At 48.6% G+C, this 22,890-nt stretch overlaps 8 protein-coding genes across 10 annotated transcripts; 3 read left to right on the top strand and 5 right to left on the bottom strand.

Moving 5' to 3' along the window:
* TERG_12539 (uncharacterized protein) lies at positions 1–1,240 on the bottom strand. Of its 2 annotated transcripts, XM_047751486.1 has the most exons (2): positions 347–1,240; positions 1–230 (listed from the first exon to the last, which is right to left on the bottom strand). In XM_047751486.1, exon 1 carries the CDS (start codon positions 791–793, stop codon positions 347–349), a length of 447 nt encoding a protein of 148 aa, XP_047607218.1. In that variant the 5' UTR covers positions 794–1,240; the 3' UTR covers positions 1–230. The 2 variants fall into 2 exon arrangements, with proteins under 2 accessions (XP_047607218.1, XP_047607217.1); XM_047751485.1 differs by having other exon boundaries at positions 1–1,240.
* Positions 1,241–1,916: 676 nt separating this feature from the next.
* Positions 1,917–3,941, top strand: TERG_07343 (uncharacterized protein; the record flags this gene model as incomplete). Of its 2 annotated transcripts, XM_047750377.1 has the most annotated exons (2): positions 1,917–2,066; positions 2,131–3,941. In XM_047750377.1, exon 2 carries the CDS (start codon positions 2,265–2,267, stop codon positions 3,939–3,941), a length of 1,677 nt encoding a protein of 558 aa, XP_047607216.1. In that variant the 5' UTR covers positions 1,917–2,066; positions 2,131–2,264. The 2 variants fall into 2 exon arrangements, with proteins under 2 accessions (XP_047607216.1, XP_003232498.1); XM_003232450.2 differs by having other exon boundaries at positions 1,917–3,941.
* On the bottom strand, positions 3,439–7,475 carry TERG_07342 (uncharacterized protein). Its single transcript, XM_003232449.2, has 5 exons — positions 6,405–7,475; positions 6,329–6,339; positions 6,238–6,267; positions 6,086–6,169; positions 3,439–6,023 (listed from the first exon to the last, which is right to left on the bottom strand). The coding sequence occupies exons 1-5, from the start codon at positions 6,474–6,476 to the stop codon at positions 5,312–5,314; spliced, it is 909 nt and encodes a 302-aa protein (XP_003232497.1). The 5' UTR covers positions 6,477–7,475; the 3' UTR covers positions 3,439–5,311.
* TERG_07341 (uncharacterized protein) lies at positions 7,392–12,389 on the top strand (the record flags this gene model as incomplete). The annotated part of the gene is made up of 5 exons (XM_003232448.1): positions 7,392–8,735; positions 8,778–8,897; positions 8,959–9,456; positions 9,514–9,775; positions 9,838–12,389. 5 exons carry the CDS (start codon positions 7,392–7,394, stop codon positions 12,387–12,389), a joined length of 4,776 nt encoding a protein of 1,591 aa, XP_003232496.1.
* A 253-nt stretch (positions 12,390–12,642) lies between these two features.
* TERG_07340 (uncharacterized protein) lies at positions 12,643–14,126 on the bottom strand (the record flags this gene model as incomplete). The annotated part of the gene is made up of 7 exons (XM_047748755.1): positions 12,643–12,871; positions 12,928–13,264; positions 13,329–13,460; positions 13,515–13,616; positions 13,669–13,731; positions 13,787–13,931; positions 13,983–14,126. 7 exons carry the CDS (start codon positions 14,124–14,126, stop codon positions 12,643–12,645), a joined length of 1,152 nt encoding a protein of 383 aa, XP_047604743.1.
* A 330-nt stretch (positions 14,127–14,456) lies between these two features.
* On the top strand, positions 14,457–15,673 carry TERG_07339 (uncharacterized protein; the record flags this gene model as incomplete). Its single annotated transcript, XM_003232446.1, has 3 exons — positions 14,457–14,494; positions 14,647–14,959; positions 15,029–15,673. The coding sequence occupies 3 exons, from the start codon at positions 14,457–14,459 to the stop codon at positions 15,671–15,673; spliced, it is 996 nt and encodes a 331-aa protein (XP_003232494.1).
* Positions 15,674–16,464: 791 nt separating this feature from the next.
* On the bottom strand, positions 16,465–19,469 carry TERG_07338 (uncharacterized protein; the record flags this gene model as incomplete). The annotated part of the gene is made up of 6 exons (XM_003232445.1): positions 16,465–17,247; positions 17,308–17,589; positions 17,646–18,137; positions 18,203–18,722; positions 18,785–19,109; positions 19,187–19,469. 6 exons carry the CDS (start codon positions 19,467–19,469, stop codon positions 16,465–16,467), a joined length of 2,685 nt encoding a protein of 894 aa, XP_003232493.1.
* Positions 19,470–19,853: 384 nt separating this feature from the next.
* On the bottom strand, positions 19,854–21,452 carry TERG_07337 (uncharacterized protein; the record flags this gene model as incomplete). The annotated part of the gene is made up of 1 exon (XM_047748754.1): positions 19,854–21,452. The coding sequence occupies one exon, from the start codon at positions 21,450–21,452 to the stop codon at positions 19,854–19,856; it is 1,599 nt and encodes a 532-aa protein (XP_047604742.1).
* Positions 21,453–22,890: the final 1,438 nt, after the last annotated feature.

Genomic DNA, 22,890 nt, shown 5'->3' with positions numbered 1-22,890 from the left:
TTGCTTGACTCTTTCTGCCCGGATGCGTATGGATATCGAATCAGATGACGTGTGGCACAAGCAGCGATCTGCCAAAATCCCAGGGAGAAGCAAAGAGGGTGGGAAGGGCCCGATAGGTTTAAGCTGTATGCTGTCAGAGAGGCCTTCTGTTGTCTGTAACTGGTGGTAGTTTGTTTTTGAGAGATCGGGTCTCGAGATGCGAGCAGGCTCTGGGAGTAGACTGAAGCTGGCTGTGAAGGTTAGTTTAGCGCGAGTCATGGAGCAGATACAAGCAGCAGAGGATGAACAGGCAGACGGAGCGAGGGTGAGACGGTGGATGATGAGAGGTCAGATGACGGGGCCGAACCTAGTAGATGGAGCAGGGTGAGTCGGGCACTCGTCGACGGCCGATTAGACAGGCAGCCAGAATGTAGAATATGGCGCGGACAGTCGGTAGGCAGCAGGAATCGCCGGATATCAGCGTGGACGTGAAAGACGAAGCTGATGATGAAGCTGAAGCCGCGCAAAACGATCGAAAAGCAGGAGGTGAGGTTGATGCTGAGTCAGCATGCAGACGATTAGATAAGACGGCAGATAAAAGATGGGCGGAGGAATATGTATATAAATCTGCAGGCGGCGCGAAGGCGCAAACAAAGGGGAGAGAAGAGATACGAGCGAGTACCAGCAGCAGCAGAAAAGCAAAGAGGAAAATACATCTAGCGACAGCAGGATACGCGGTACAGACAAGCCAGAGGCGAGAGAGTCTTAGACAGACAGCTAGGGTTCGGCTTATCCGACGCCGCGTGGGAACCATGGCTCGAAAGGCTTCAGTTGTCGAGTAATCAGCAGCCAGACGCCTTTCAATAGTCAGATCACTGTGGTAACTCTCAAATAGCTTACTAGTTAGCTGGTCCGTCTATCGGCACGATGATAGACACCAGCATCAGCATCGAGAGAACCTTCACGGAAGCGGATCCGATATTCCTCGATCTTGCAGACCTTCTCTCGGAACCCAGCCGACCAGCAGCAGCCCTCACAGCGAGCCTGTGGCTGATCCCATGCGACTGGCACGCTGAATACTCCCACCCATCTTCTTCAACTCTCGCTCCAAGTGGCAAGGGTAACTTGGTTACTCTTGTCTCAACCTTATCCCGCCCATTATGTACTTCTCTGTATACCTCGTAGGTTAGCATACTTAGACCCTCGAACCTATCCGCAGCAGCAGAGGCAGCAGAGGCAGCAGAAAGAAGAAGACCGATCGACTGGCTGCATGACCTCGTCCATCCCACCCCCTTCGTAGTGGTCCCTCCTTAACCCTCCACACCCCCCCCATATCTGCATCACCAACCATCACGAATGAGAGCTGCAGCTGGCCGTCCATAAAGCCAGCCGTCCGGCCTCTCTCTCCTTCTGCATGTTTTCAACTGCCTGACTGCTTGACCCTGACTGCTTCGAACTTGTATATTCCTTTTGTGTCGGCAAAACCCAGGTAGCAGCGCGGCATTGGATTGCGATTGCGCCCTGCCCTGATATCTGTTCTCGTTCTTCGCGAGCTTGAACCCCGAACCCTCGAGGCTACCCGCGCCTACTCCGTTTCGCTAAGCAGGCCAATCCGCATATCGTCCTCCGCGGACTCATCGTATCAACTTGCTGCTTTCTCGCCCTTCTGGCTGTCTGGCTGTCGGATCAAGACTCTGCGCGCCGTCTGTGTGACACCAACCACCTGAGTCTGCCTGGAAGAAATACCAGAATCGTCAACTCTCGACAATCAGGAAACAGACTCCGCACCGCTTCTTCTTATAAACTGCGAACTCTTTTGGTTGTCTGTCTGCATCAACTTCGACTTCTCTTTGACCGTCTTCAGCTTGTCCAGCTTCGGCGACCTCGTTGACATAGTTATTTTTCTGCCGGCCTTAACCCTTTTCGGCTCCACCGCCTTCAACGACCTTTTCTCAACTTCGCAACTTCGACATAGACGAGACGGCGAGGCGACATAGACTGAGACGTCGGGGATACAGGATATAGCGGCTACAAGGGAGGATACCGGAAGAGAGGAAGAAGAAGAAGAAGAAGACGACTACGAGCGAGTAAGAGATAAAGAGCGGGAGAGAGCGTGCGAGGCTTGCGATTGCAGATGCTGACCGCTACTAGATTCATGAACCTCCCTGGATCGCCAGACGCACCAGGAAGACATACAGCGATACCGCAGACTAGAGAGACATAGAGAGAGATACGGACCTTATCTGAACAGGCTGGAGACACACCTGCAGCGTGATAGACAAGGAATGGGCGACATCTCTGCTACGATGATCAAGAGCGAGCCTGACGAGCCCAACAACCCCCATCAGTTCATGATGTCCCCTTCTGCCTACGGGATCCCGACGCCGTCCTATGGCAACCAGTTCGGTGGCTCAGGTACAGGCACAGGTTCAGGAGCCGGAGCCAACGGAAGCGAGGGAATCGATCCGTCAGAGCTCACCATGCAACAAAACGGCTTCGTCTCCCACCACCATCCGTTCGGCTCCCAAAATCTGTCCTCTAGTTTCACACTCGGTAACGCTGGAATCGACACCGACGAGCTACTCGACCTCGAAATCAACGGCCAGAACCTTTCAAGAGACGATGGCCTCGACCAGCGCCAGCCTACCGCCATCTCCATGAGCCACCAGGGCCAGATGTCCCATATCTACTCCAACACACCCGACGGTGCTCCCATACAGTCCCCTTTCCTACGCTCTTCCTTCAACTACGACCAGTTCCGCCAAGTGCAGCATACACCACAAGCGACCTCGCCACACATGAACGCCATGAACGTCCACTTTGACCAAAACTACTCTGTCGCAGGTAAGGCTGCCCGCAACTCCTTCCAGGGTGACGCGAGAAGCCCCGTCACCCCCAAGACTCCAGGCATCGGCATCGGTGGGCTTAATATCAATACTCCAGACTCAGGAAGCTACTCCTCGCAGCCCATCCGTGCCGTTAGTCTACAATCTCAGCATCAGAAGAGCATGTCCGGGCAGTGGAACGGCACCCCCGGTAGCGCTCAATCGCTTATGGAGTCCCCGATCTCTTCGCCTGGTGGACACCACGCTTCCCACCATGCCAACATCCACGAGATGCTCAAGTCCGCTAAACATGCTTCCCTGCCGGCCAAAGTTGACTCCCTCCACGGCCACCACCACTCGTCTTCCTCCCAGTCACTCGAGTCCCAAGAAGCCAAGCGCCGTCGGCGCCGTGCCTCACATAACATGGTCGAGCGCCGACGAAGAGACAACATCAACGAACGCATCCAGGATCTTTCTCATCTTGTACCTCAACACCGTCTCGAAGATGAAAAGATCCGCAAGCAGTTAGTCAACAACTCCGCTCTCTCCACTTCCTCAGGCGCCAACGCTTCCTCCCCTCCAAACCACAACCCTGCCACATCCCTGCTCGCCGGTCCCTCCGCCCGGCGCGCCACCGCAGGTAACATTACTATGGGCCTGCCCATCGAGGAGAAGGAGAAAGGCCCCAATAAGGGCGACATTCTCAACGGTGCTGTCGGCTGGACTCGTGACCTCATGTGGGCTCTACATCGCAAGCTCGAACAGGAGGACCAACTCGCGGAGTACATTGCCTCACTTGGTGGTCAGTGGCCCTTTGAGCAAACCGAAGAAGATCGCCGGATGAGAACAGAGGTCTTCGATGCCATGGAGGCAAACGATGGTGTCAACTTCTCTTATTCTCGTGGAGTCGGAAGCGGGCTCCGCGTCCCGAAACATACAACAATCTCAGGCGAATCGCTTCCTCAGTCAAACAGCCCCTCGCAAGACCAATCTCAACCTCAAACCCAACCGCAAGCCCAATCCCAGACCCAAACATCGGGCAACAGTCCCGGTTTCAACAGCTCTCAGTTCTGGAATAGCTCAGGACACATCGGCCTAAGCGTCAAGGAAGAAGACGAATATGCAATGGAAATATGAAAGAAACCATATCTTCCTTTTTCCATCTTGTCTTTCCTCTTTTTTGCTATCCAAGTCAACTATCCATCTAAGGGTTAGGTCCACGTTTTGCATATATGGTCGGTGGCGTTTACTTGCTTCGTCTCTACAGCTCGAAAAGAGATGATTTGGTCAGTGGGTCAGGTTGGGCGACTCAGCATCGGGTGAAGGCTTAGCTTCCTGCTGCACTGTTATTTCGTTTATACATTTCGGGCTTTCTCCTTGCTACGTGATTTTCTTTTCATTTTTTATTTTCATGCTGCTGCTTCTGCTCACCTGCGTGCTTGTCTTCTTGTTAGCTTTCTCATGCATGGCATGGCATTGCATGGCATTGCATGGCATTTCACTCCTGACTACCAACACCCCCTTTCCTCTCCTTATACGCCCCTGCCAGCTCCTTTTGGCCATCTCTTTCATATATCCCCGTATATCACAACATACACATACATCTACGAAGTCACGATTGATTGATTGATTGATTGATTGATTGATACCGATTTTGATATCCCACAGCGCCTTGTCTGTCCTTCCATTCGCCCCGAATTCCCATCTCACTCCCGGGTTCTTGTTTCCTTCCCCGTCAGATCTATTTTATACATATAGCAGGGTACCCAGGTTCCCTTTTCTCATATCTCCTTATTTTGGTTTTCTCCATTTCAGGCGGTTGGCTGATGTCCCGCGTACATGCGCTACGTACTGCTTGACCTTTATTTCCTACTTTTCACATGGCAGACGTTAGTTGCCTGATTGATTGATTGATTGATGGCTTTTCTGATATACATTTCATGCATACCCCATTTCCCCAGTCCCCATTGGTTCATGTCTCTTTTGCCTATTTCCTTGGGCTATGCTGTCATGCCACCCTTACATGTCTTCTTTTCCTTTACTTGACCCCCTTTTCTCTACCTCCCATTCGTAGTACAGTTTTTCTTTCTTTTTCTTCTTTTCCGATTAGCCTTGTTTTGTATTTATGTAGTTAATATCATCCCCTAATAACGACATGAACCGTACTCATTGACTTTACTCTTGTGTTTGAACAGAAAATGTAAGAAAGGGAAAGATATACATATGTAATGAAATCTATTCCTGTAGTATGCCAATGTCTATGCGCCAAAGGTACGGAAGAAAAATAGTGGTATCATCAGGAAGCTGTCTGTCTGTCCATCTACTGGACGGAGAACGGAGAGCTCTAGCAGTGACGCATGCATATATACCAGTAACAGCATGCCTGAATCGCCAGAAATGGTTGTAATGTGTCTCCGTCCGGAGTATGCTCGCCTGGCGGCCAACGCCTCGTCTGTCATCTACATCCCGAGCCGGTATATAAATTTTTCAAAATAATAACCAACACATCACTCCTTTCTCAAGGTGCGGAAGAAATCCGTCACGGCAGTAAACACAACGAGCAAGATACCGCCTCCGGGGCCCAGTCGAAGCACCTTGGGCAGGAATCCCTTATACAGTGCTCCGAAACCTTCCTCTCTCATCACAGTTCCCAACGCAGGCCATGCCCAGTTATACTTGGGTACAGAGCCGGCGATCTTGGGGCTGTTTTGAATTCGCGACTTAACCACGTCCATGGGGGTGTTGATGACTGTTCCGAGAGTTCCTCCAACAGTTCCGGCAATGATATCGTTTCTCATCTGCTGGCTCTGGTTTCCCTTTTCAACTGCAGGCAGCTGTGCCCTGATCTGGAAGATACTGCCAAAGTATCCCGCGTTCCAAAGAATATGGCGCCAAAGGGTAGCCTCGAGACCATTGTACAGTGCCAGGGGGCCTTCGTGCTTGATGATCTTGCGAACGACATCAATCATACCGTTATACTTACCGGCGGACTCCTTGTCCTGCAGACGGATCTTGACGAGCTCAAAGGGGACGACGACAAAGGACTCTGTGGCTCCGGCAGTGGCTCCGGTAAGAATAGCCAGTGGCTGGTTAGCCTTTTCCATACCGAAGATCTTGCGATAGAAGGCGCCCCAGCTATCATTTGCTGCGAACTTTGTTGCTCGCTTGGGTGCTTCCATCAGGATAGGGGCGTTAATGCCGCGGTACAGGCGGGAGAACCTGCTTTTGTTAGCTCAACTATCTCTGGCGCACAAGGCAGACAGCGGGCGTAAAGGACGCACCCCTCATTCCGGACAATCTTGCTAAAGCAGTCAAACATGCCATTGTATCCCTCTGCGCCTTTGGCGGCACCGGTCTGAAGTTGGCTGGAGTAATTGTTAGCATATGGCTATGGCGTTAACTTCCGTTGCCGGAGATGGTGGAGAGGCCTTACACTCGGGTCTTGACGACATCCAGAGGATACCTAGTCGACTGTCAGTATGGGACCTGTCATGGCAGCAATATGGAAGGTGGTACAGGCGTACATGACGAGAATCTGTAGGTAATTGACAGTTAGCCAGCCGCAGGCCGAAAGAATGGCTTTAGAGGGGAATAGCCAACCTCAGAGACACCGGCAACCGCACCAGCGGCAAACTGGTAGGCGAACGGCAATGGGGCCTTATCCTGCGACATCTTGTCTGTACCGAGTGTCTTCAAAGTATCCTGAGAGCGCTGAGGAGAATGAGAAGTTGGTGATGTCGAAGTCGAAGTCGAAAGTTGAAGTCACAAGAACGACGAAAAAGCCGAAATGCAAAAGTCGGCGAGCAGGCCGGAAGCTGACTAAGCAGCAAGGTTTTTGCGGCATTTTAAAAGGTCGAACGAAAAACGAAGAGCGATAAGAAGTTGGCAAAAGATGCATAGGAATTGATGATAAGACGAGAGACGGAAAGGATGAAGCATCAGGAAGTGGTGGGAGAAGCTGCAGGGTTATATACAGATAGTTGGGATTCGGACTGCATGGCCGCACTTGTGTTGATAGTGGTTTAGTGACTCGATCTATAGACTCGAGCTGCATATAGCATGGGATCGTACTTTGTATGGCAGGATGTAATAAGAACATGAAGAGATGTGCTGAGAGATCGTGATGAACACCAGAAAAAGAAATGAGAATAAGTAAGATGAGCAGAGCAGAATATGTATGGAATAGATGGCAATATATGGAGACTCGGTGTTCTAGGTATGATCTATATCAGCGTCTACCAGGCCTGTATAGAGGTGTGAGGATAAGCGACATAGTCAAAGTCCTCCGACATGACTACCACATGTTCCAATCTAGGTCATCCATCTTCCCTCTCTGTCTGCTATCAAGTTCACCTTCATCTTATTTGCTTTTTATCATCTTTTCCTTGCTTTCTTTTGCTCTTTGCTTCTTCGTCTCATGCAAGTTACGACCCACGTGACCGTGCTTCTGTCGCGTCGCGTTTGCAACGTCAAAAGAGGAAAAAAACACTTAAAAGCCGATAACATTATGAAACGCAACAAACGAGTTGAAGAAGACTCAAGAAAGACCACAAAGATGAGATGAAGAGGACACCCGTATAAGACACAATGATGCATGACCCCTTTGTCTGCTCGAACTCTAGAGCGAAGCTAGACGCCTTTAGATACGCTCCAAAGCGGACGACCGAGATGGAGGACGACCTACTGGAACAGCCGACTCAAGAGTCAGAGGAGACGGGAAAGACAGTATCAAAGCCAGAATTTGATGCAACCAGGCCGGTACCATGCCCAGAGACGCCAGTCCACAAAATACCGCTTGCAGACATGATAAGCAACACCGAAGACGCCCTCAAAAACGCGCCAGAGAAGGAGATCACGCCCGGAGACCATGTCTTCTGGGACCACGGAGGCTCCTTTTCACGATCAACTCCAAATACTGCGAGTAAGAGGCGTAACCGGAGTTTGTCACCTAGCAGTTCGCCCTCCTATATCTCCGGGGATGGTTCCTTTACCACTATGCTCGCTTCGGACAAGCTGATGTTGACTACACCCCAGCACGATGCCGCTGCAGAGCTCTGGAATAGGTACGTGGGCAAGGCAGATCTGCCAGAGTGCAATGTACCTCCTTCTCCGCGTACTCCAGGCCTCAAGGGTAGTGCAAGAAAGGCGGCCAGTCTACGTAGAACAAACAGCTGTGCCATTGACTGGCCCAAATCGGCCACCAAAGGGAAACGGTCTGTGGACTGGTTAGGATCAAATAGGCGGATTAGGCGGCCTCTTACTACTGAAGAAGGCGAGCAGGGTCCTTTTGGCAATTCAAGAATCAATATGCTTGTTGACAGGATACAGAAGTCCCTCTTGAAGAAGTCTGGTTCAAAAAATGAGGATCCTCCTGCCCCAGCCCCGCCTAGCTCTTCACCTTTGCCTGACAGAGCAGATGAGCAGCCGTCTAAACGCATGAGATTTACCATTGAATCTCCCACGCGTAGAGGACATCCAGATACGCTTCCACCACCAAACAAGGATCAATTGTCGTCAGACTATGGTTATGACGACCAGGACCAAGAGTTTTTTGAGCTCGCAGCTGCTTCAACGAATGAGGCTTTTCTAGACACGCAGAAATGCAAAAATACCCCTAACACATTACGGCCTGATACAAATGCCAATTATGATACCTTCTCACAGCTCGCCAAAGATATGAGCGATGACTCCGATGATTTCGATAATGATGATTACGACGGCATGGATGAGATTATAGCAACATACACTAAGAATAACCCCGTACCTGCACCCACTACTTCGAAAAATGCCGCAACGACGAATACCACGGCTACGGCTACTGTTAAACCGCCTGTCACCCCGCAAAAAGGCCAGGTGAATAGGATTGTTCCTGAGGAAGAGTTTGAAAATATTATGGAATTAGATTCATTCGATTCTGATCCTGGTGACAACGTTGGTCGTACCCTGTATTCATAAATACATACTTACATATAGTTCGCATGCTTACTGTTTATCAAGCCCAGTCAAAATCCGCAGGCCATCAAGCGCTATCTTGTCATAGATTTAGCCGAAAATACATATACCAATAGCAAAGGCCGTATTCAGTGGGAGAAAGTATGCCCTCTCTCATCTGTGTTGTGTATACATACCTAAAAACTCATGCTAACGTTCGTAGGTACTGGTCGTCCGTGAGGACAAGAAGAAAAAAACTCGCGCCATCACGCTACGGGACTCATGGTTTGACTCTGCTGTTTCTAAGGACACTTATATTCACCTCATAGGCAACTTCGATCGCAGTGGCCAATGCCTTGTTGACGACTCTTCCAGTCACGCCATCATCCTGGATCCAGACCACCTCATCTCTGCCACTGTAGTGGCGGACTCCTTCACATGCCCTCGCCGTGCCGTTCTGCAGGACCGCGTCAAGGCCACCAACGATGCTAACAAGCCTCAGGTCTATGGCCATATCTTGCATGAAATCTTTCAAGAGGCTATGAAAGCAAATACTTGGAACCTACCCTGGTTGAAGAATCTTATCAATTCCATTTTACCAAAATATATTGAAAGCCTGTTTGACGTTAATCTCACTTTCAACGATGCAGCCAGCTATCTTGAGTCCAAGATGCCTGCCCTTAGAGATTGGGCAAAGTCATATGTCCATCCTCGTCCAACGGTATGCTCTCGCTAGAATACGCTACATTGATCATGCTCTAATAGAAATTTCTTACAGGCTGGCTCGATGATGGATGATAGGAACGGAGCTACATCAAAGATATGCATCAATAAACTGCTTGAGGTTGAAGAGCATGTATGGTCGCCTATGTACGGCCTTAAAGGCAATATCGATGCTACCGTACAAATCGTCCTTGAGGAAGAAGGGAGCCAAAAAACGCTCACAGTTCCTCTGGAAGTCAAGACGGGAAAGAATAATACAAATCAATCACATCGAGCGCAAACGGCATTATACTCATTACTCCTTTCTGACCGCTATGGTATGTCGGCTTCCTCTCATTTGCATTTTCAAGCTGAAGAGCTGAACACTAACGACCAGCAGATATAAATGTTACTTTTGGGATATTATATTATTTGGAAATATCAAAGACTCTTCGTGTTCGCGCCATACCGGGGGAGATACGGCAAATGATTCAGCAGCGAAATTTACTCGCCGGATATCTCCGCCAACATCTGGAGCTCCCACCCATGTTAAAGAATTCTAGACTTTGCAGCCCTTGCTACGCAAAGACATCATGCTTCCTTTATCATAAACTTGTCGATGACGGCACAGAGGAAACCAGCGGGGTAGGGAAGATCTTCCAAGAAACATCTGGTCATCTCAGGGCTCCTCATCAGGCATTTTTTAAGAAATGGGATGACCTCCTCACTCTTGAAGAGAAGGAGATGTCAAAATTCCGCCGTGAGCTATGGACTATGGTTAGTGCTGAACGCGAGGGAGTAGGGAGATGCTTCGGCAACGTCATTATTGAGAACGGTTCTGCGTCTGAGAATTCGGAAGGGCCACGAATAAATCGGTTCCAGTATACCTTCATCAAGCCGAAGTCGGTCTCAAGCTTCTCATTTACAGAATCACAGATCAACGTTGGTGAGCCAATTGTTATCTCCGACGAGCAAGGTCATTTCGCTCTTGCAAACGGATTTGTGGTGCAAATCAGCCCGAGACGCATCACAGTGGCAGTTGACAGACGACTTCACAATGCTCGAAATAAAGAGCCCGGCTTCGACGCCGTCAACAATCAAGCCTTCCAGGGTATCATGGATATTTCGTCCAAAAATAAGAATGCCATAGATATAAACCGTGACACAGAGAGCCCGATGCTTTACAGGCTGGACAAAGACGAATTTAGCAATGGACTGGCCATTGTTAGAAACAATCTAGTTTCCCTGATGGCGCGGGATGTTTTTCAGTCTGCTCGGCTCCGCGAGTTGATTGTAGAGGGAGCTGCACCGGTTTTCAAACCTGGTTCACCCCTCTCTCTCCTCCCAGAGAGTGTTGGGCCTAATCTAAATATGGATCAGAAAATGGCCATTGGGAAGGTTCTAACTGCTGAGGATTATGCGTTGGTCCTCGGTATGCCTGGAACCGGTAAAACAACAACAATCGCCCAAATCATTCGTGCCCTGGTGTCCCAAGGGAAAAGTGTTCTACTCACCTCCTACACCCACACAGCAGTCGATAACATCCTGCTCAAGATTCGAGATGATAAGTATAGAATCCTCCGTCTAGGAACACCGTCAAAGGTTCACCCCGAAGTTCAACAATTCGCGGAAATGGCAGCAACACCGAAGAATACAATTGAGGAACTTGAAGATTCATACGAAAACTCAAAAGTTGTAGCAACAACATGTTTAGGGGTCAATCATCGAATCTTTAATACCCGAACTTTTGATTACTGTATAGTCGACGAAGCCTCACAGATTACCTTGCCTGTTTGCCTAGGCCCTATTCGCATGGCTAAAACGTTCATCCTTGTGGGAGACCATTACCAGTTACCTCCGCTTGTTCAAAGCAAACAAGCCATTGAGGGCGGTCTTGACCTTAGCTTGTTCAAGTTGCTATGTGACATGCATCCATCCTCAGTGGTGAACCTAGAACATCAATACCGCATGTGTGAAGAGGTCATGCTTCTATCAAATACGCTGATATACTCCAACCATCTCAAATGTGGAACGCCAGCCATTGCAACCCGCTCACTTTCTATTCCAAATATTGACGGCCTAAAACGCATTCATCCAACTTCCTTCCCGTCATCCTCTACCCAACCACCCTGCCTAGGCCCTAGTCACAACAGATGTTGGCTTCGAGACCTCATCGATCCTCGTGCTAAAGCACGTTTTGTTAACACAGATTCCCTTCGCCCGGAAGCTCTGGACTCCGCTAAAGGCTCCCGTATCATTAACGAGGTAGAGGCTACACTCTGTGCACAACTTGTTGAGGCATTTATCTCCGTCGGTATTGCTGCACAGGACATTGGCGTTGTTACACTCTATCGAAGCCAACTCTCCCTCTTGAAACAGAAACTTCGGCACCATGGTTCCGGGCTTGAAATGCATACTGCAGACCGTTTCCAGGGCCGAGATAAAGAAATCATAATCATGAGCTGCGTACGAAGCAACTCGGACAGGAACGTAGGTGACTTGCTACGAGACTGGCGGCGAGTCAACGTCGCGTTTACCCGAGCCAGAACCAAAATGCTCATAGTGGGCAGCAAAGCTACTCTTAGTGAAGGAAACGAGCTTCTAGGGAAGTTCACAGCTCTAATGGATGAGCATCAATGGCGGTATGATCTACCACCTAATGCTGTCAGCCAGCATTTCTTTGAAGAGCACGATTCACTCTTCACACAAGCAATGAACTCTCGAACTCCGAAAGCGAACAAAACGGCGAACACCTTTTCTCCAAGTCCGACAAAGAAATTGACTCAGTCTCGACTTCCACTTAGTCCCCTGAAGAATAATAAGGCAAACACCTTCCCCGGATCTGCATCGGGCATGAAAAGGCCGCAGAAAGTTGGAAAGCCATTGGATGGAGAGAAAATTGTCAGAAAAAGGCCCGTGCTGATGGATGTTCTTAATGATATGCTCGGATGATATGTCTAGGCCCCCTCTTAAGTCACTAACAGTGCGGTTACGTTGTCCTAGACTCAAATTGGAGCCAGTTGGCTTTTGTGGAACAATCTTATTACCCCCATATATGTTTCTTGGGTCTTGAGCATCGCCTTTATAAGCTCGTGTTTATAGATTGTGTTCGGCGTTCAGTTCTGGGTATTGTGAAGGAAACAAGTTTAAGATATAATACACGCAGGAGTAATAGAATAACCTATCTATATCTGCAGATGCAGAGTCAGAAGCTTGCAACATTGCCACCAACATATTCCCAGCAGATATATTTCCGTCGAGGAGAGGGCTCTTCGTCCTTATAATCGACATTTTCCCCCTCCCGCTTAGCACTTGTAAAGGGTAATGCCATGACAGAGTAGCCATCCTTCCCATCCACTGCGTCCTTCCCCATTGCTGAGACAAGGAGCCCAAACCAGTGGCCAGCACTTGTAGACTTTGAGCCACATTTCCGTCTATATTCAGAAGGTTAGAAGCTTCCAGCTAATATAGATGTGGAAAGGAGCCTTACAATACTGATAAAAGTAACATCATAACCCAGCTGGATGGTATTAAACCTCTCCATGTGATCTTAACTAGATCTGTTGTCTTACATTTATCTTTCTGCGGAACTTGATATCGGCTTAGATATGGATCGATTGAGTCACTTGCCAAAATCCGGTCTGATCCCAATGACGCTAGGCCCAACCACTCCTGTAACTCGTCACAGGTCCCACAGAGAGCATCTCTGTCTTCTGTCGGAAGGAGAGACTCTGAACCAAAGGGTGGTACAAGAACTTTTTCCATCATAATTTCTGCTGGCGAGAGCGTAATGATCTGTGGGTGATACTTTTTGATAGGGGCATCTGCTTCATTCGTTAGAATGAACCAACCAAGAGGAATAAGGGAGTGTCGTACCCTCATCGGTTAAACTTGGGGGTTCAGATAGATCAGTAAACAACCACGTTACAGAGTTGTTTAAAACGTTCTTAAACGCCCATGAAATCCGTTCGAACCCTTTCTTGCCATGTAACATTGATGAGGGTCGGAGATTTATTTCCACCACTAGATAGTTAGATTAGTATATAGATCGAGATCGTCTACTACGGAGGTGCCTACTATATCTTGATTTTATGTGCTTCCTATCCCCCGATCGAATGGCCTTTCCCACGAGGCCTGCACGTTCATATGTTGACTTATCAAGTTCAAGTGTAAGAACCCCTAATGCACCTGTTTTAGCACCAGTAGAGTAAACTAGAAAGCTATTTCTTACCGTCTTTGAGAGTATAGACATTGTCTATGCCGCTTCTTCCCTCTGATATCATAAGGACATTTCCTATGTATGTATGTCAATATTTATCGTATCGGAAGAAGCAAGCTAGGACACGTACCAATCTTGATATATTTCGTGAAAAATTCCCCTTCTAACAAGCCTGATAAGGGAAAAATAGCTCGCGCATATTGATGTGGCTTAATTTCTCCCAAAATTGAAATCCAGGCTGCCTCATGTACATGTCGCGGAATTATTAACTCAACCTGTCGAAAATATAAGCTGGACTGTTATGGAGATAAGTATTTGTCCCATACCTTGTGATTGAACGCATGGCCGAGTATAGCAGAAAAAGGCGCCCTCTTCTGAGGCGGCTGAGCGGGATCAACGAATACAGGCAAATTTCCAATTGATATAAGGCATTTCTCTTTGTCCATCAATGGATCTTCGAAGTCAAACATTGTGTCTAGGGATTGCCTGCTGCTGTTTCTTCCATAAAACACCTGATATCACCGCTGTCGAGCAACGCCAGCAGGATTTAAGGGTATCTGAGACTATCGATGTCAAAGTCTCTCATTATACGGTTCAGCTCTGTCGGGTATATTATAAAACTTCGTTCACAGTCTATTGTGTTGTGGTTCACTGCGTTAATGTCATTTATCTTATTGAAATTGAACAGACTGCCAAGCCGAGAGCTTCTGCTTCAAAAAGCGCCAAACACAACGATACAAAAAACCCATCCCAGGCGCTTCAACTGAAGAGCGGCGAGGGCTCAATTTGAAGCTCCGAACATGCCGCCAGCTTCTTCGAATTTAGTATCCAAGGATCGGTTCGCTCATTTGTTCGGTGGCTTACGGACACAGAGCTACCCAGATCCTAACGCGCGAGGCCCGGGTTCTCATAGGCATGCAGCTCCATTTCTCTACAGTGCTCATATATTGAATGAAGACAAGGAATATGATGCTAATTAGTGCTTTTTAGCATCCGTACTTTGGCATGGAATCCAACGGGAACGTTGATAGCAACCGGATCTGTTGATCGAACGCTGCGCATCTGGAACCCGGAACGACCAGACGTGAGATATTCAACCGATTTGCGCGGGCACGCTTCCGGCATCGAACAGATAGCGTTCAACCCCGTGAAGGAATCTGAGCTCGCCAGCTGCTCAAAGGACGGAACTGTTCGCTTTTGGGATGTGCGCTCAAAGAACTGCGTCGGCCGTGTCGATGTTGGAGGGGAGGCCTTTTCCCTCGCATGGTCCCCCGATGGAAGCGTACTGCTTGCTGGGAGAATGGTATTCAAATTCCTTGTTATTCACTCACTTCGGTATCTACAGTAAGTATTCTAACAATTTTCTATCCAGGATGACACCTTAGTTCCCATATCCGTCGAACCAGTAGCCATGTCTACCAATCCTGCACCCAATGCGCCAAAAGCGCCATCAACCTACAAAGCATTGTCTCACCATAAACAACCTATCCGTACGAATGGGATTGCATTCTCACACTCTTTCGAACCAAATCTTTTCCTCACTACCGGGGATGGAACTGTCAAAATCGAATCTTACCCATCTTTCAACACACTACATACGCTCAATGCCCATACAGCCGCTTGTCTTTGTGTCTCGCTTGCTCCAACTGCGAGGTATCTAGCCATTGGTGGAGGAGATTCACTTATTTCCCTCTGGGATACAACGAATTGGGTATGCCAGCGCACTGTCTCGAGTAATGGTGGTGGAGCCGTTCGCGGTATTAGCTGGAGTTGGGACGGACGGTTTATAGTGGGCGCCTGTGATGAAACCGACTGCGGAGGCACAGGTTTGGAAATATTCCATGCTGAGACCGGAGATAGTGTATACACTATACCAACGGGCAATTCCAACGTTGGGGTCCCTGCCGTAGCCTGGCATCCATCCCGCTATTGTCTTGCGTACTCTCTCTATGCAGAGGGTATTGGGAGTGGAAATAACGGCCTACGCATCGTAGGTGCCGGTGCAGGTGACTTCTGAAACCTGCTGATGATATATGAACTAAATAGAAAGAGGTGCCAGACTTACCTTCGTTACGGCACAATGACTAGTATGATCCAGGTTTCTATTATGGCGATAATAATAGCTACCGTCAGCGCCGCTGCTTTAAGTAAACGACAGAGTGACCATATAGGGGCAAACAAGGAGACCCAAAGGAGTCACTGAATTACAACAATTGACTGCCTGCAATGACACATCAAAATGAAAGATCTTACATCATGTTGTGTTACAAATTTTAATTCAACTACTAGGACGTATACTTTTGTCAGTCGCATATTTTTCGTTTTGGTGTATTTTCTTCTAATTTAATTCGTCAAATGATCAATTCGATCGCAGGATACAATCGCCGCCAGCGTATATGTACATAAGAGGAGATAAACGCGCCCTCCGCTTTCCAAATCACTGCCTTCCACGAAAATGCTCATAGATTCCTAAATTCTTAAATCCCGTTTTAGAATCGTAGTTTTCAACCTCCATAAATATAGGTCCCTGAATCATGAGAGCATTGGGAATATATATAAGTAACCAAAATACTCGTTAGCGTATGTGAGCATACGAAAACTGACACAAAACCCGGAAGTAGTATGAAACACTAAAAGGTGGGTGAATAGCATGGATGGAAAGGGGTAGTATATGATAGAGTGATGGGCCGTTTGGGAGAGTTGGGATGATTAAATTCAATTAAACTGTGTGGTGTATATAGAGCAAAAATATAAGATTCAAAAGTGGTATATAGTTAGTGTGTTGTATATTCGAAAATACTGAGCTGTTTATCGGCTCCATTGGTTAGTATTAAATGTTTCAGGAGATTGAGACCATGGGATATCTTCAAGTGAAGATAAAACTGCTTCCATGGTTGATGATGTAGGGGTAGGGGGTATCAAATCTGATTCATTAGGTTGGGAGTGTTGCTGTTGTTGTTGTATAAAATCCCACCCTTCAGGTAAGCTGAAAAGTTCCTGTTGGAACTGAGCCTCTGACGTGGCTACGGCGAAGTCCTGTGGGAAAGGTGTAGTATTAGTTTTGTTTGGATTCTGCATTGAAGCTCCAAATGCGCTTCTAGTATCGTTGGTCATGTATGACAATGAAGGTGGAAGATGCTGGGGAAGAGGCTTCTGATTATGCATGCCACCTTGCTTTGGGGAGGGTTGATCGAGATGCGCTGGTGAGAACGAGCTGCTTGAGGAGGTTTTATTTGTGTTTGGGCTGGGATTATCCGAGCAAGAGTGATGGCGCTCGCTTCCGGTGCTGGTACCACCAGCCGAAGCATCTATCTCCAAGTCCATGAATCTGAAATGGTCATCTTGTGCCTGGGATATTCCTACATTGGGTATATTTCCAGGCACCCCTAGGCCATAAACTTGAGATTGGGCAAGAAATTGTTGCTCCCCAGGTTTGGGGCGCCCTTGACTAGGTACGCCTGGGGGATCTGATGATGAGTTTGTTGCTGGAGATTTTGAAGTTGAAGATGTTTTTGAATCCTGGTTTTGTTTGTCCAAAAGAGCAATATCGATGATGCCGATAGCGCATTTTTCAAACTGAGAACGCACTGCCTATAACACGAGACACATATTAGCCGCGCGATATATACCAAAGGGTGAGATGAAACATACACGGAGGGCTGCCTGCCTAGCATCGTCCTCTGGGGATCTGTGTACACTACTGTATGAGAATCTCGACACTCCCTCATCTGTCATCAGCCCACTCCCTTCAAGATCTACATCTAGCTGGACAAGGAATGACTCTGCCAGAGGGACCTTCCTCTTGAGGGCGTTCATCGCTGAGAGTAGGAACTGAAGGGAAGATCTAACGGCTTGGTCTTGGGGCCTAGACTTGAGGTACTGGACGAAGACTCTAGCAGCAACATATAGACAAAACACAAGGAAGGGATTCATCTATCCATGCCAACGTCAGCATTGGTCGGTCAGAATGACATATTCGGGTGATTTACCTTCGCTAAGTCCATATGAGAGACCATTTTCATTATGTGGGTGATTTGATCGGCTGCGATGATACAACGTCGTTTACTCTCTGTAGATATCTGGCCAGGCATGCTGTGTTTTTCCGCCTTATAAATCGCAGCCTGGTGAAGACATATAGTCGAGGCATGGATACACATGTTGCCAAACACGATTTCGGAGTTGTTGATGCCTTCCGGTAGACGGAGGTGGTTAGGAAGTGAGAGAGATGTGTGAAGTAGGATATTGTCGAGGGCTCGATGGCGTTTCCAGAATTCGCCGTTTAGATCGTGGTCTCTGTCGTTAGTGGTGACACGGTGAAGATGGTGTAGATTACGGCCAAACATGCATGCTAGCAGTACCGTAGCTGCATAAGGGGATAATGAACTTGTTTCTTGACCGGATATAGTCTCTGCTAGGGATGAGGTTGGCTGCTCCACGGAGTTGACAAATGCTTCTTCGGATGCAGGGAGATTTGTCAAAATCTAGACAACCAAAATGTCAATACTAGATATTATAGTTGGATGAGCTGGGTCAGATAAAAACCTACATCTCTCTCATCCACACTCATCGGCCAGCCTGTACCAGCCGAGGCATATCTATCCTGACAGAAAGCAGCCCAGAAGGTCCGCCTCCTCTCCTCGCGCTCGGTCCAGTCTCTGGCTGGCGGTAGAGCCTGCTTGACATCTAGACCACGAGCATCCTGACGGTTAAGGCCCAACATCAAACAGAGCCGCATTCCCGAACCGGTGCTCATCCACGCTCTGGGGAAGTACATCATTTTAAACTCGTAACACCCGATTAATAGCCAGCATTGTGCATGCGCTACTGATATAATGTTCTCACCTAGACCTTTCATCTGATCTAGTTCAGCGTACTTGCGAGCTCGGGTGTAGAAGTGAGTATGTATGTCTGCATATTTGTCTGTAGCAGCGGCCGCATGCGCCCACATGATGTACCGCAGACATATCGGTGGGCGCATTGAAGGTGCCAGATTCATCGCAGCATAATAGCGCGGTTTATGTATCATGGGAGAGGACGGATGTATCTTTTCAAAGTATATTTCATCCCTGTTATTGAATATTAGCCACTTATATCAACCACTATATGAACCTCAGTAGACATAACGTACAATTCATCAATAACCTCTTGACTCGGTAAGGGTTCCTCCAACCCTAAGCCGATCATTTCCCACGAGAACTCTCTCGAAGAAGCACTGTTCGAAGTTGGAAGAGTAGCTGGCGGGGGTAGCATATCTCCCATATCTCCAAACACATCCATACCATCGAGAGATAGATTTGGGTCTGCTTCGACTGACTTTGGGACTGCAGTACGGATAGGGAACATGTTCGGTCGTCCCTGGAACGGCGCATTCTGGCTATCAAATGCTCTCGTAGGCGGCGATGGTCGACTTGACTCCGCGGTATCGACTCCCTTCAACAGGGTCTCGACCTGCGCTGTTTGTCCAAGCTATTAGCAGACCTCACTTGTATATATTGTTAACCAAATCAATGCTGCTCATAGACTCTCATACCTAGTCTGGCTTCCAAATGCTTGACATATCCTCTCTTTGGACCGCTCTTTTTCCTGACTTCGTTATAAGCACAGTCATGGCCCAGCCGTGAACAATTCCCACAGCTCGGTTTTGCCCCGTCGCATCGAAGCTTTCTCTTCCTGCAAACAACGCAGGCAATGCGCTTTGGTCTAGGTATGTATCCCGGGTTCCCTTCCTGAGCACCTGGCGACTCTGCCCGGGTCCTCGTTGGTGCCGCGCTTTCAGCCACAGCTGCGCCGGTCGGTTCATTGCCGCCCGCCATGGCTACGTCAGGGGGAAAAACCGCTGATATCGCTTGCCGTCTCCCCGTCGGCCTTGAATCTCCGTTATCTTCTGTATTTTCAGTGGCGAGTTGCGGGGGAGCCGGTGGTTGGTTGGGAGTGGAACGGCGGGAAGGATTGAGGCTCAGAATCAGATGAACGCGGGTTTCGGCCGTGGCGACATGGACGAAGATGAAGGGCGTCTATTTTATCTGATTGATAGGGACATCATGTCGCTTCTCCGGCTGTACAGCGTTTTCTTTTATTACGTTCAGGCGACGTAAAAGCTGCTGCCTGCGATGTGGATAAGAATATGCTTGTCTAGTCAAACTTTTTGCGATGCAAGTTGCCGTCATGGCATTAATAATCAGAGCTGACGATGATATTTATAGACAAGAATACGATCTCAGCCGCGAAAGGGTCTGATGTGGCAAGAATATTAAGGTAGTAATATAGTAGCATATCAGATTGCCTTTTAGTACAGGAATATATAGTACACGCTCCCCAAAGAACGTAAGCAGAAGGAGCTCTATCATCAACTCTTCAACCGTGCAGCAAGAAAAAGGACAGCAGGATGTGAGGCCACTAATTGTATCCTCTGCGACGCTTTCCTTGGTTGCGGACTCTCGGGGTAATGACATCTCTGTTGATGTTCGCCTTGATTCTTGTCTTGTATCCGGATTTGGCCTGTACCATTGAGTTAGCAATGTTACTGCAACACTGTGATAGACGGCGGAAGAAAGGTGAAAAGGACATACCGGTAGACCCCATGGACTTTTGGGATGGACACCACCCTTGGACTTTCCTCTACCACCACCGTGGGGATGGTCCTTTGCGTTCATGGCCACACCACGGACGGTAGGACGGATGTTGAGCCAGCGCTTTCGGCCTGCCTTACCGAGCTGAGCATACTTCTTGTTGACATTGCTGGCAACTCCGATGGTGGCACAGCAGTCCTTATGGATCAGACGGACTTCACCACTCTGCAGGCGGACGGCAACGTGCTCGGACAACTTCTTGAGCCTCTTCCATTCTAGCTCAGACATGACGGTTTTCTCACCAGCAGCATCAGCGTCACTCCTGATCTCGGCTTCGACTTCAGCATCAAGCTTAGCGTCCTTGGCCGCTTCGCTTGAGGTGTCTTCGGCTTCGGTCGGTTCTTTGCTGTCCTTTGACTCAGCGGTTGCGTTTTCTTCCTTGGGCTTAACTTCTTCCCATGGAGGGGGGGCTTCACCGGCTTTGGTCATCAGGATACCGTATGTCCCAGCACCACGGCAGAGCTGACCACCTTTCCCCTTGTGTAGACCAATGTTGAAAATCATTGAACCTATAGGAACCATGTGTAGAGGCAGACAGTTCCCTCGTCGAGCGGTCTTGGCCGCCAGCACACCAGGGTCAATACCACCGCCCATAGCCTCCCACAGGTCATCCGGGATACCGGCACGATAACTTTGCACGATATCGCCTTCCCTCATCCCCTCCGCCGCAAGAACGTAGCTCAATTTCTTTGTAAGCTTAGACTTCAACAAGGCAATGTGCGCTGTCCGGCCGGGGTCATGCTCAATTCTCTGGACGACATGGGGACCAGGCTCGTTCCGCTCAAAGTCAACAATGCGTATTCTTCGCTTGTGACCGCCTCCTCGATGACGGACAGTAACTCGTCCGGTATAATTCCTTCCACCTTTCCCATGACCTTTCTTGGGGAACGTAAGCTCGTGGACTGGTCTGCCCTTCCATAGATGGTCGTTTATAGGTCTCCGCAAGTGCCTGAGACCGGGTGTACGTGGTGTGTATGATCGTAATTGGATGGCTCTCTTATCACGGACCGGAGGCGGAGCCATAGAAAGGTCATCGTCAAGATCAGCTGGGTCAGCGGCTGTCTCTTGTCTCCTGAGGGGAGTGCTGGAAAATGGCCGGTATGCAAGCGTTGTGAGGCATTTGCAGGACCGTTGAAGGCCGCCAAATGGTACACGAGCCTGCAGCATGGTGCAATTGAGTGCCTGGATGCTCCTTGCAGGCCGGTATAAATTTCGTCGATGTCTAGGTGTTCTTCTGGCTTATTGCTCCATCAAGGCTCCCAAAAAAGGGTTCAATTGCACTTCTTCCTCCTTCCACGTTATATGTAGAGGTTTTAGCCGCCCTCTATCGTCGCCCAGATAATGCGCCGGCTGGTTTGAATCGATCCGTCTTTGCGTTGAAGCTCGTCGTCCTTTTTTCGTTCGTCACTTTTTTGCTTTTTGATAAAAAAACTTTTTTGGCCGCAAAATTCCCATGTCACGTGATATCGAATTGGTCAAGCAGGACAGCAGCGGAAGGGCATGGAGAAGAATAATAGTGAACAGAGAGGAATAGAAGACAATAGAGAGCAGGCATATCAATAGGAGGCGGCATTGAATCAAGGAGTTTAATAGTTATCTCTATTTACAGTATTTCTTCTGCGGCTGCCACCTAGCAACACATACTATATATGCTGCCGTTTCCACCTACTGTTTATACAACATATAAGACGAAACTTATACGGCGAACAGAAAGGGAGCCAAGAATGAATACCCAATCTACCAAGAATATAAGGAAACAATAAATAAATAAATAAATAAAAGGAAGCTCGAAATATGGACCTTGACGATCGCGTGGTGCCGTAACCGAAATACCATAATGACAAGACGAAAAATGACGGTTTCTGTGGTAACGCCCTTTGTTTTGGTCTGCGTGCGTCACGCTGATACGCCTGCACGGCCAAGCGAGAGCGTGCAAAGCGTGCAAAGCGTGCAAAGCGTGCAAAGCGTGCAAAGCGTGCAAAGCGTGCAAAGCGTGCAAAGCGTGTATGGCGTCTGTACCAGCCGCGTATCGTGACCGTTCGTCGCCAGCCCAAAACCCCCCAAAATTACAGGGCAAAATTACGGCAGCGAAACTTTTATATCTTTTCGACTTTCTTTGACTTGCAAAACTTCAACTTCTTCAACATCAACAGCACCGCCAGCGTCGCCCGCACGACAGCACAGCATCTCCTACGCCGAATATCACCACGCTCCGGCTGCAGCTTTTACCTTCTTCTCATCTCTTACTCGGCGTATCACCAGCTTACCGTCGTCTCCAGGGTTATATTTCTCTGACGCGGTCGATTCTCGTGGGGTCTGAACTCATATAAACATACGCCCAGAAGCCAGACATAGTCACCTTCTCAGACAGAGTTACAGTGAATAGTCAAGCAGCAAGTCATCTACAGTCGATAGGGTGAGTTTGGCCGCTCCAATTCTCTCGTTATTTCATTCTGTTGTGGTGTGTGGGCTGGTGGTGCTGCCAGCACGCGAATTCTCTTGCTTCCATGGGATGAGGCTTATTTACACGGTCGACCACCACCACGTCCCGTCCTATCAACGACCCATGTAATTCCCTTAATCCACCACAACCACCACCACCACC

The sequence above is a fragment of the Trichophyton rubrum genome (genome assembly GCF_000151425.1).
Source record: "Trichophyton rubrum CBS 118892 genomic scaffold supercont2.9, whole genome shotgun sequence".
NCBI lineage: Eukaryota > Fungi > Ascomycota > Eurotiomycetes > Onygenales > Arthrodermataceae > Trichophyton > Trichophyton rubrum.
Note: the sequence above shows the minus strand (reverse complement) of the source record. Positions and strands in the feature narration are given on the sequence as shown.

Excerpts from the sequence above, each read along its gene's own strand:
- TERG_12539 (XM_047751485.1), bottom strand. The coding sequence starts at position 793 with ATGGTTCCCACGCGGCGTCGGATAAGCCGAACCCTAGCTGTCTGTCTA.
- TERG_07342 (XM_003232449.2), bottom strand. The coding sequence starts at position 6,476 with ATGTCGCAGGATAAGGCCCCATTGCCGTTCGCCTACCAGTTTGCCGCT. Across the intron at positions 6,170-6,237 it reads GATGTCGTCAAGACCCGAGT|CCAACTTCAGACCGGTGCCG; the intron begins GTAAGGCCTCTC and ends CAATTACTCCAG. Across the intron at positions 6,024-6,085 it reads AAGATTGTCCGGAATGAGGG|GTTCTCCCGCCTGTACCGCG; the intron begins GTGCGTCCTTTA and ends TAACAAAAGCAG.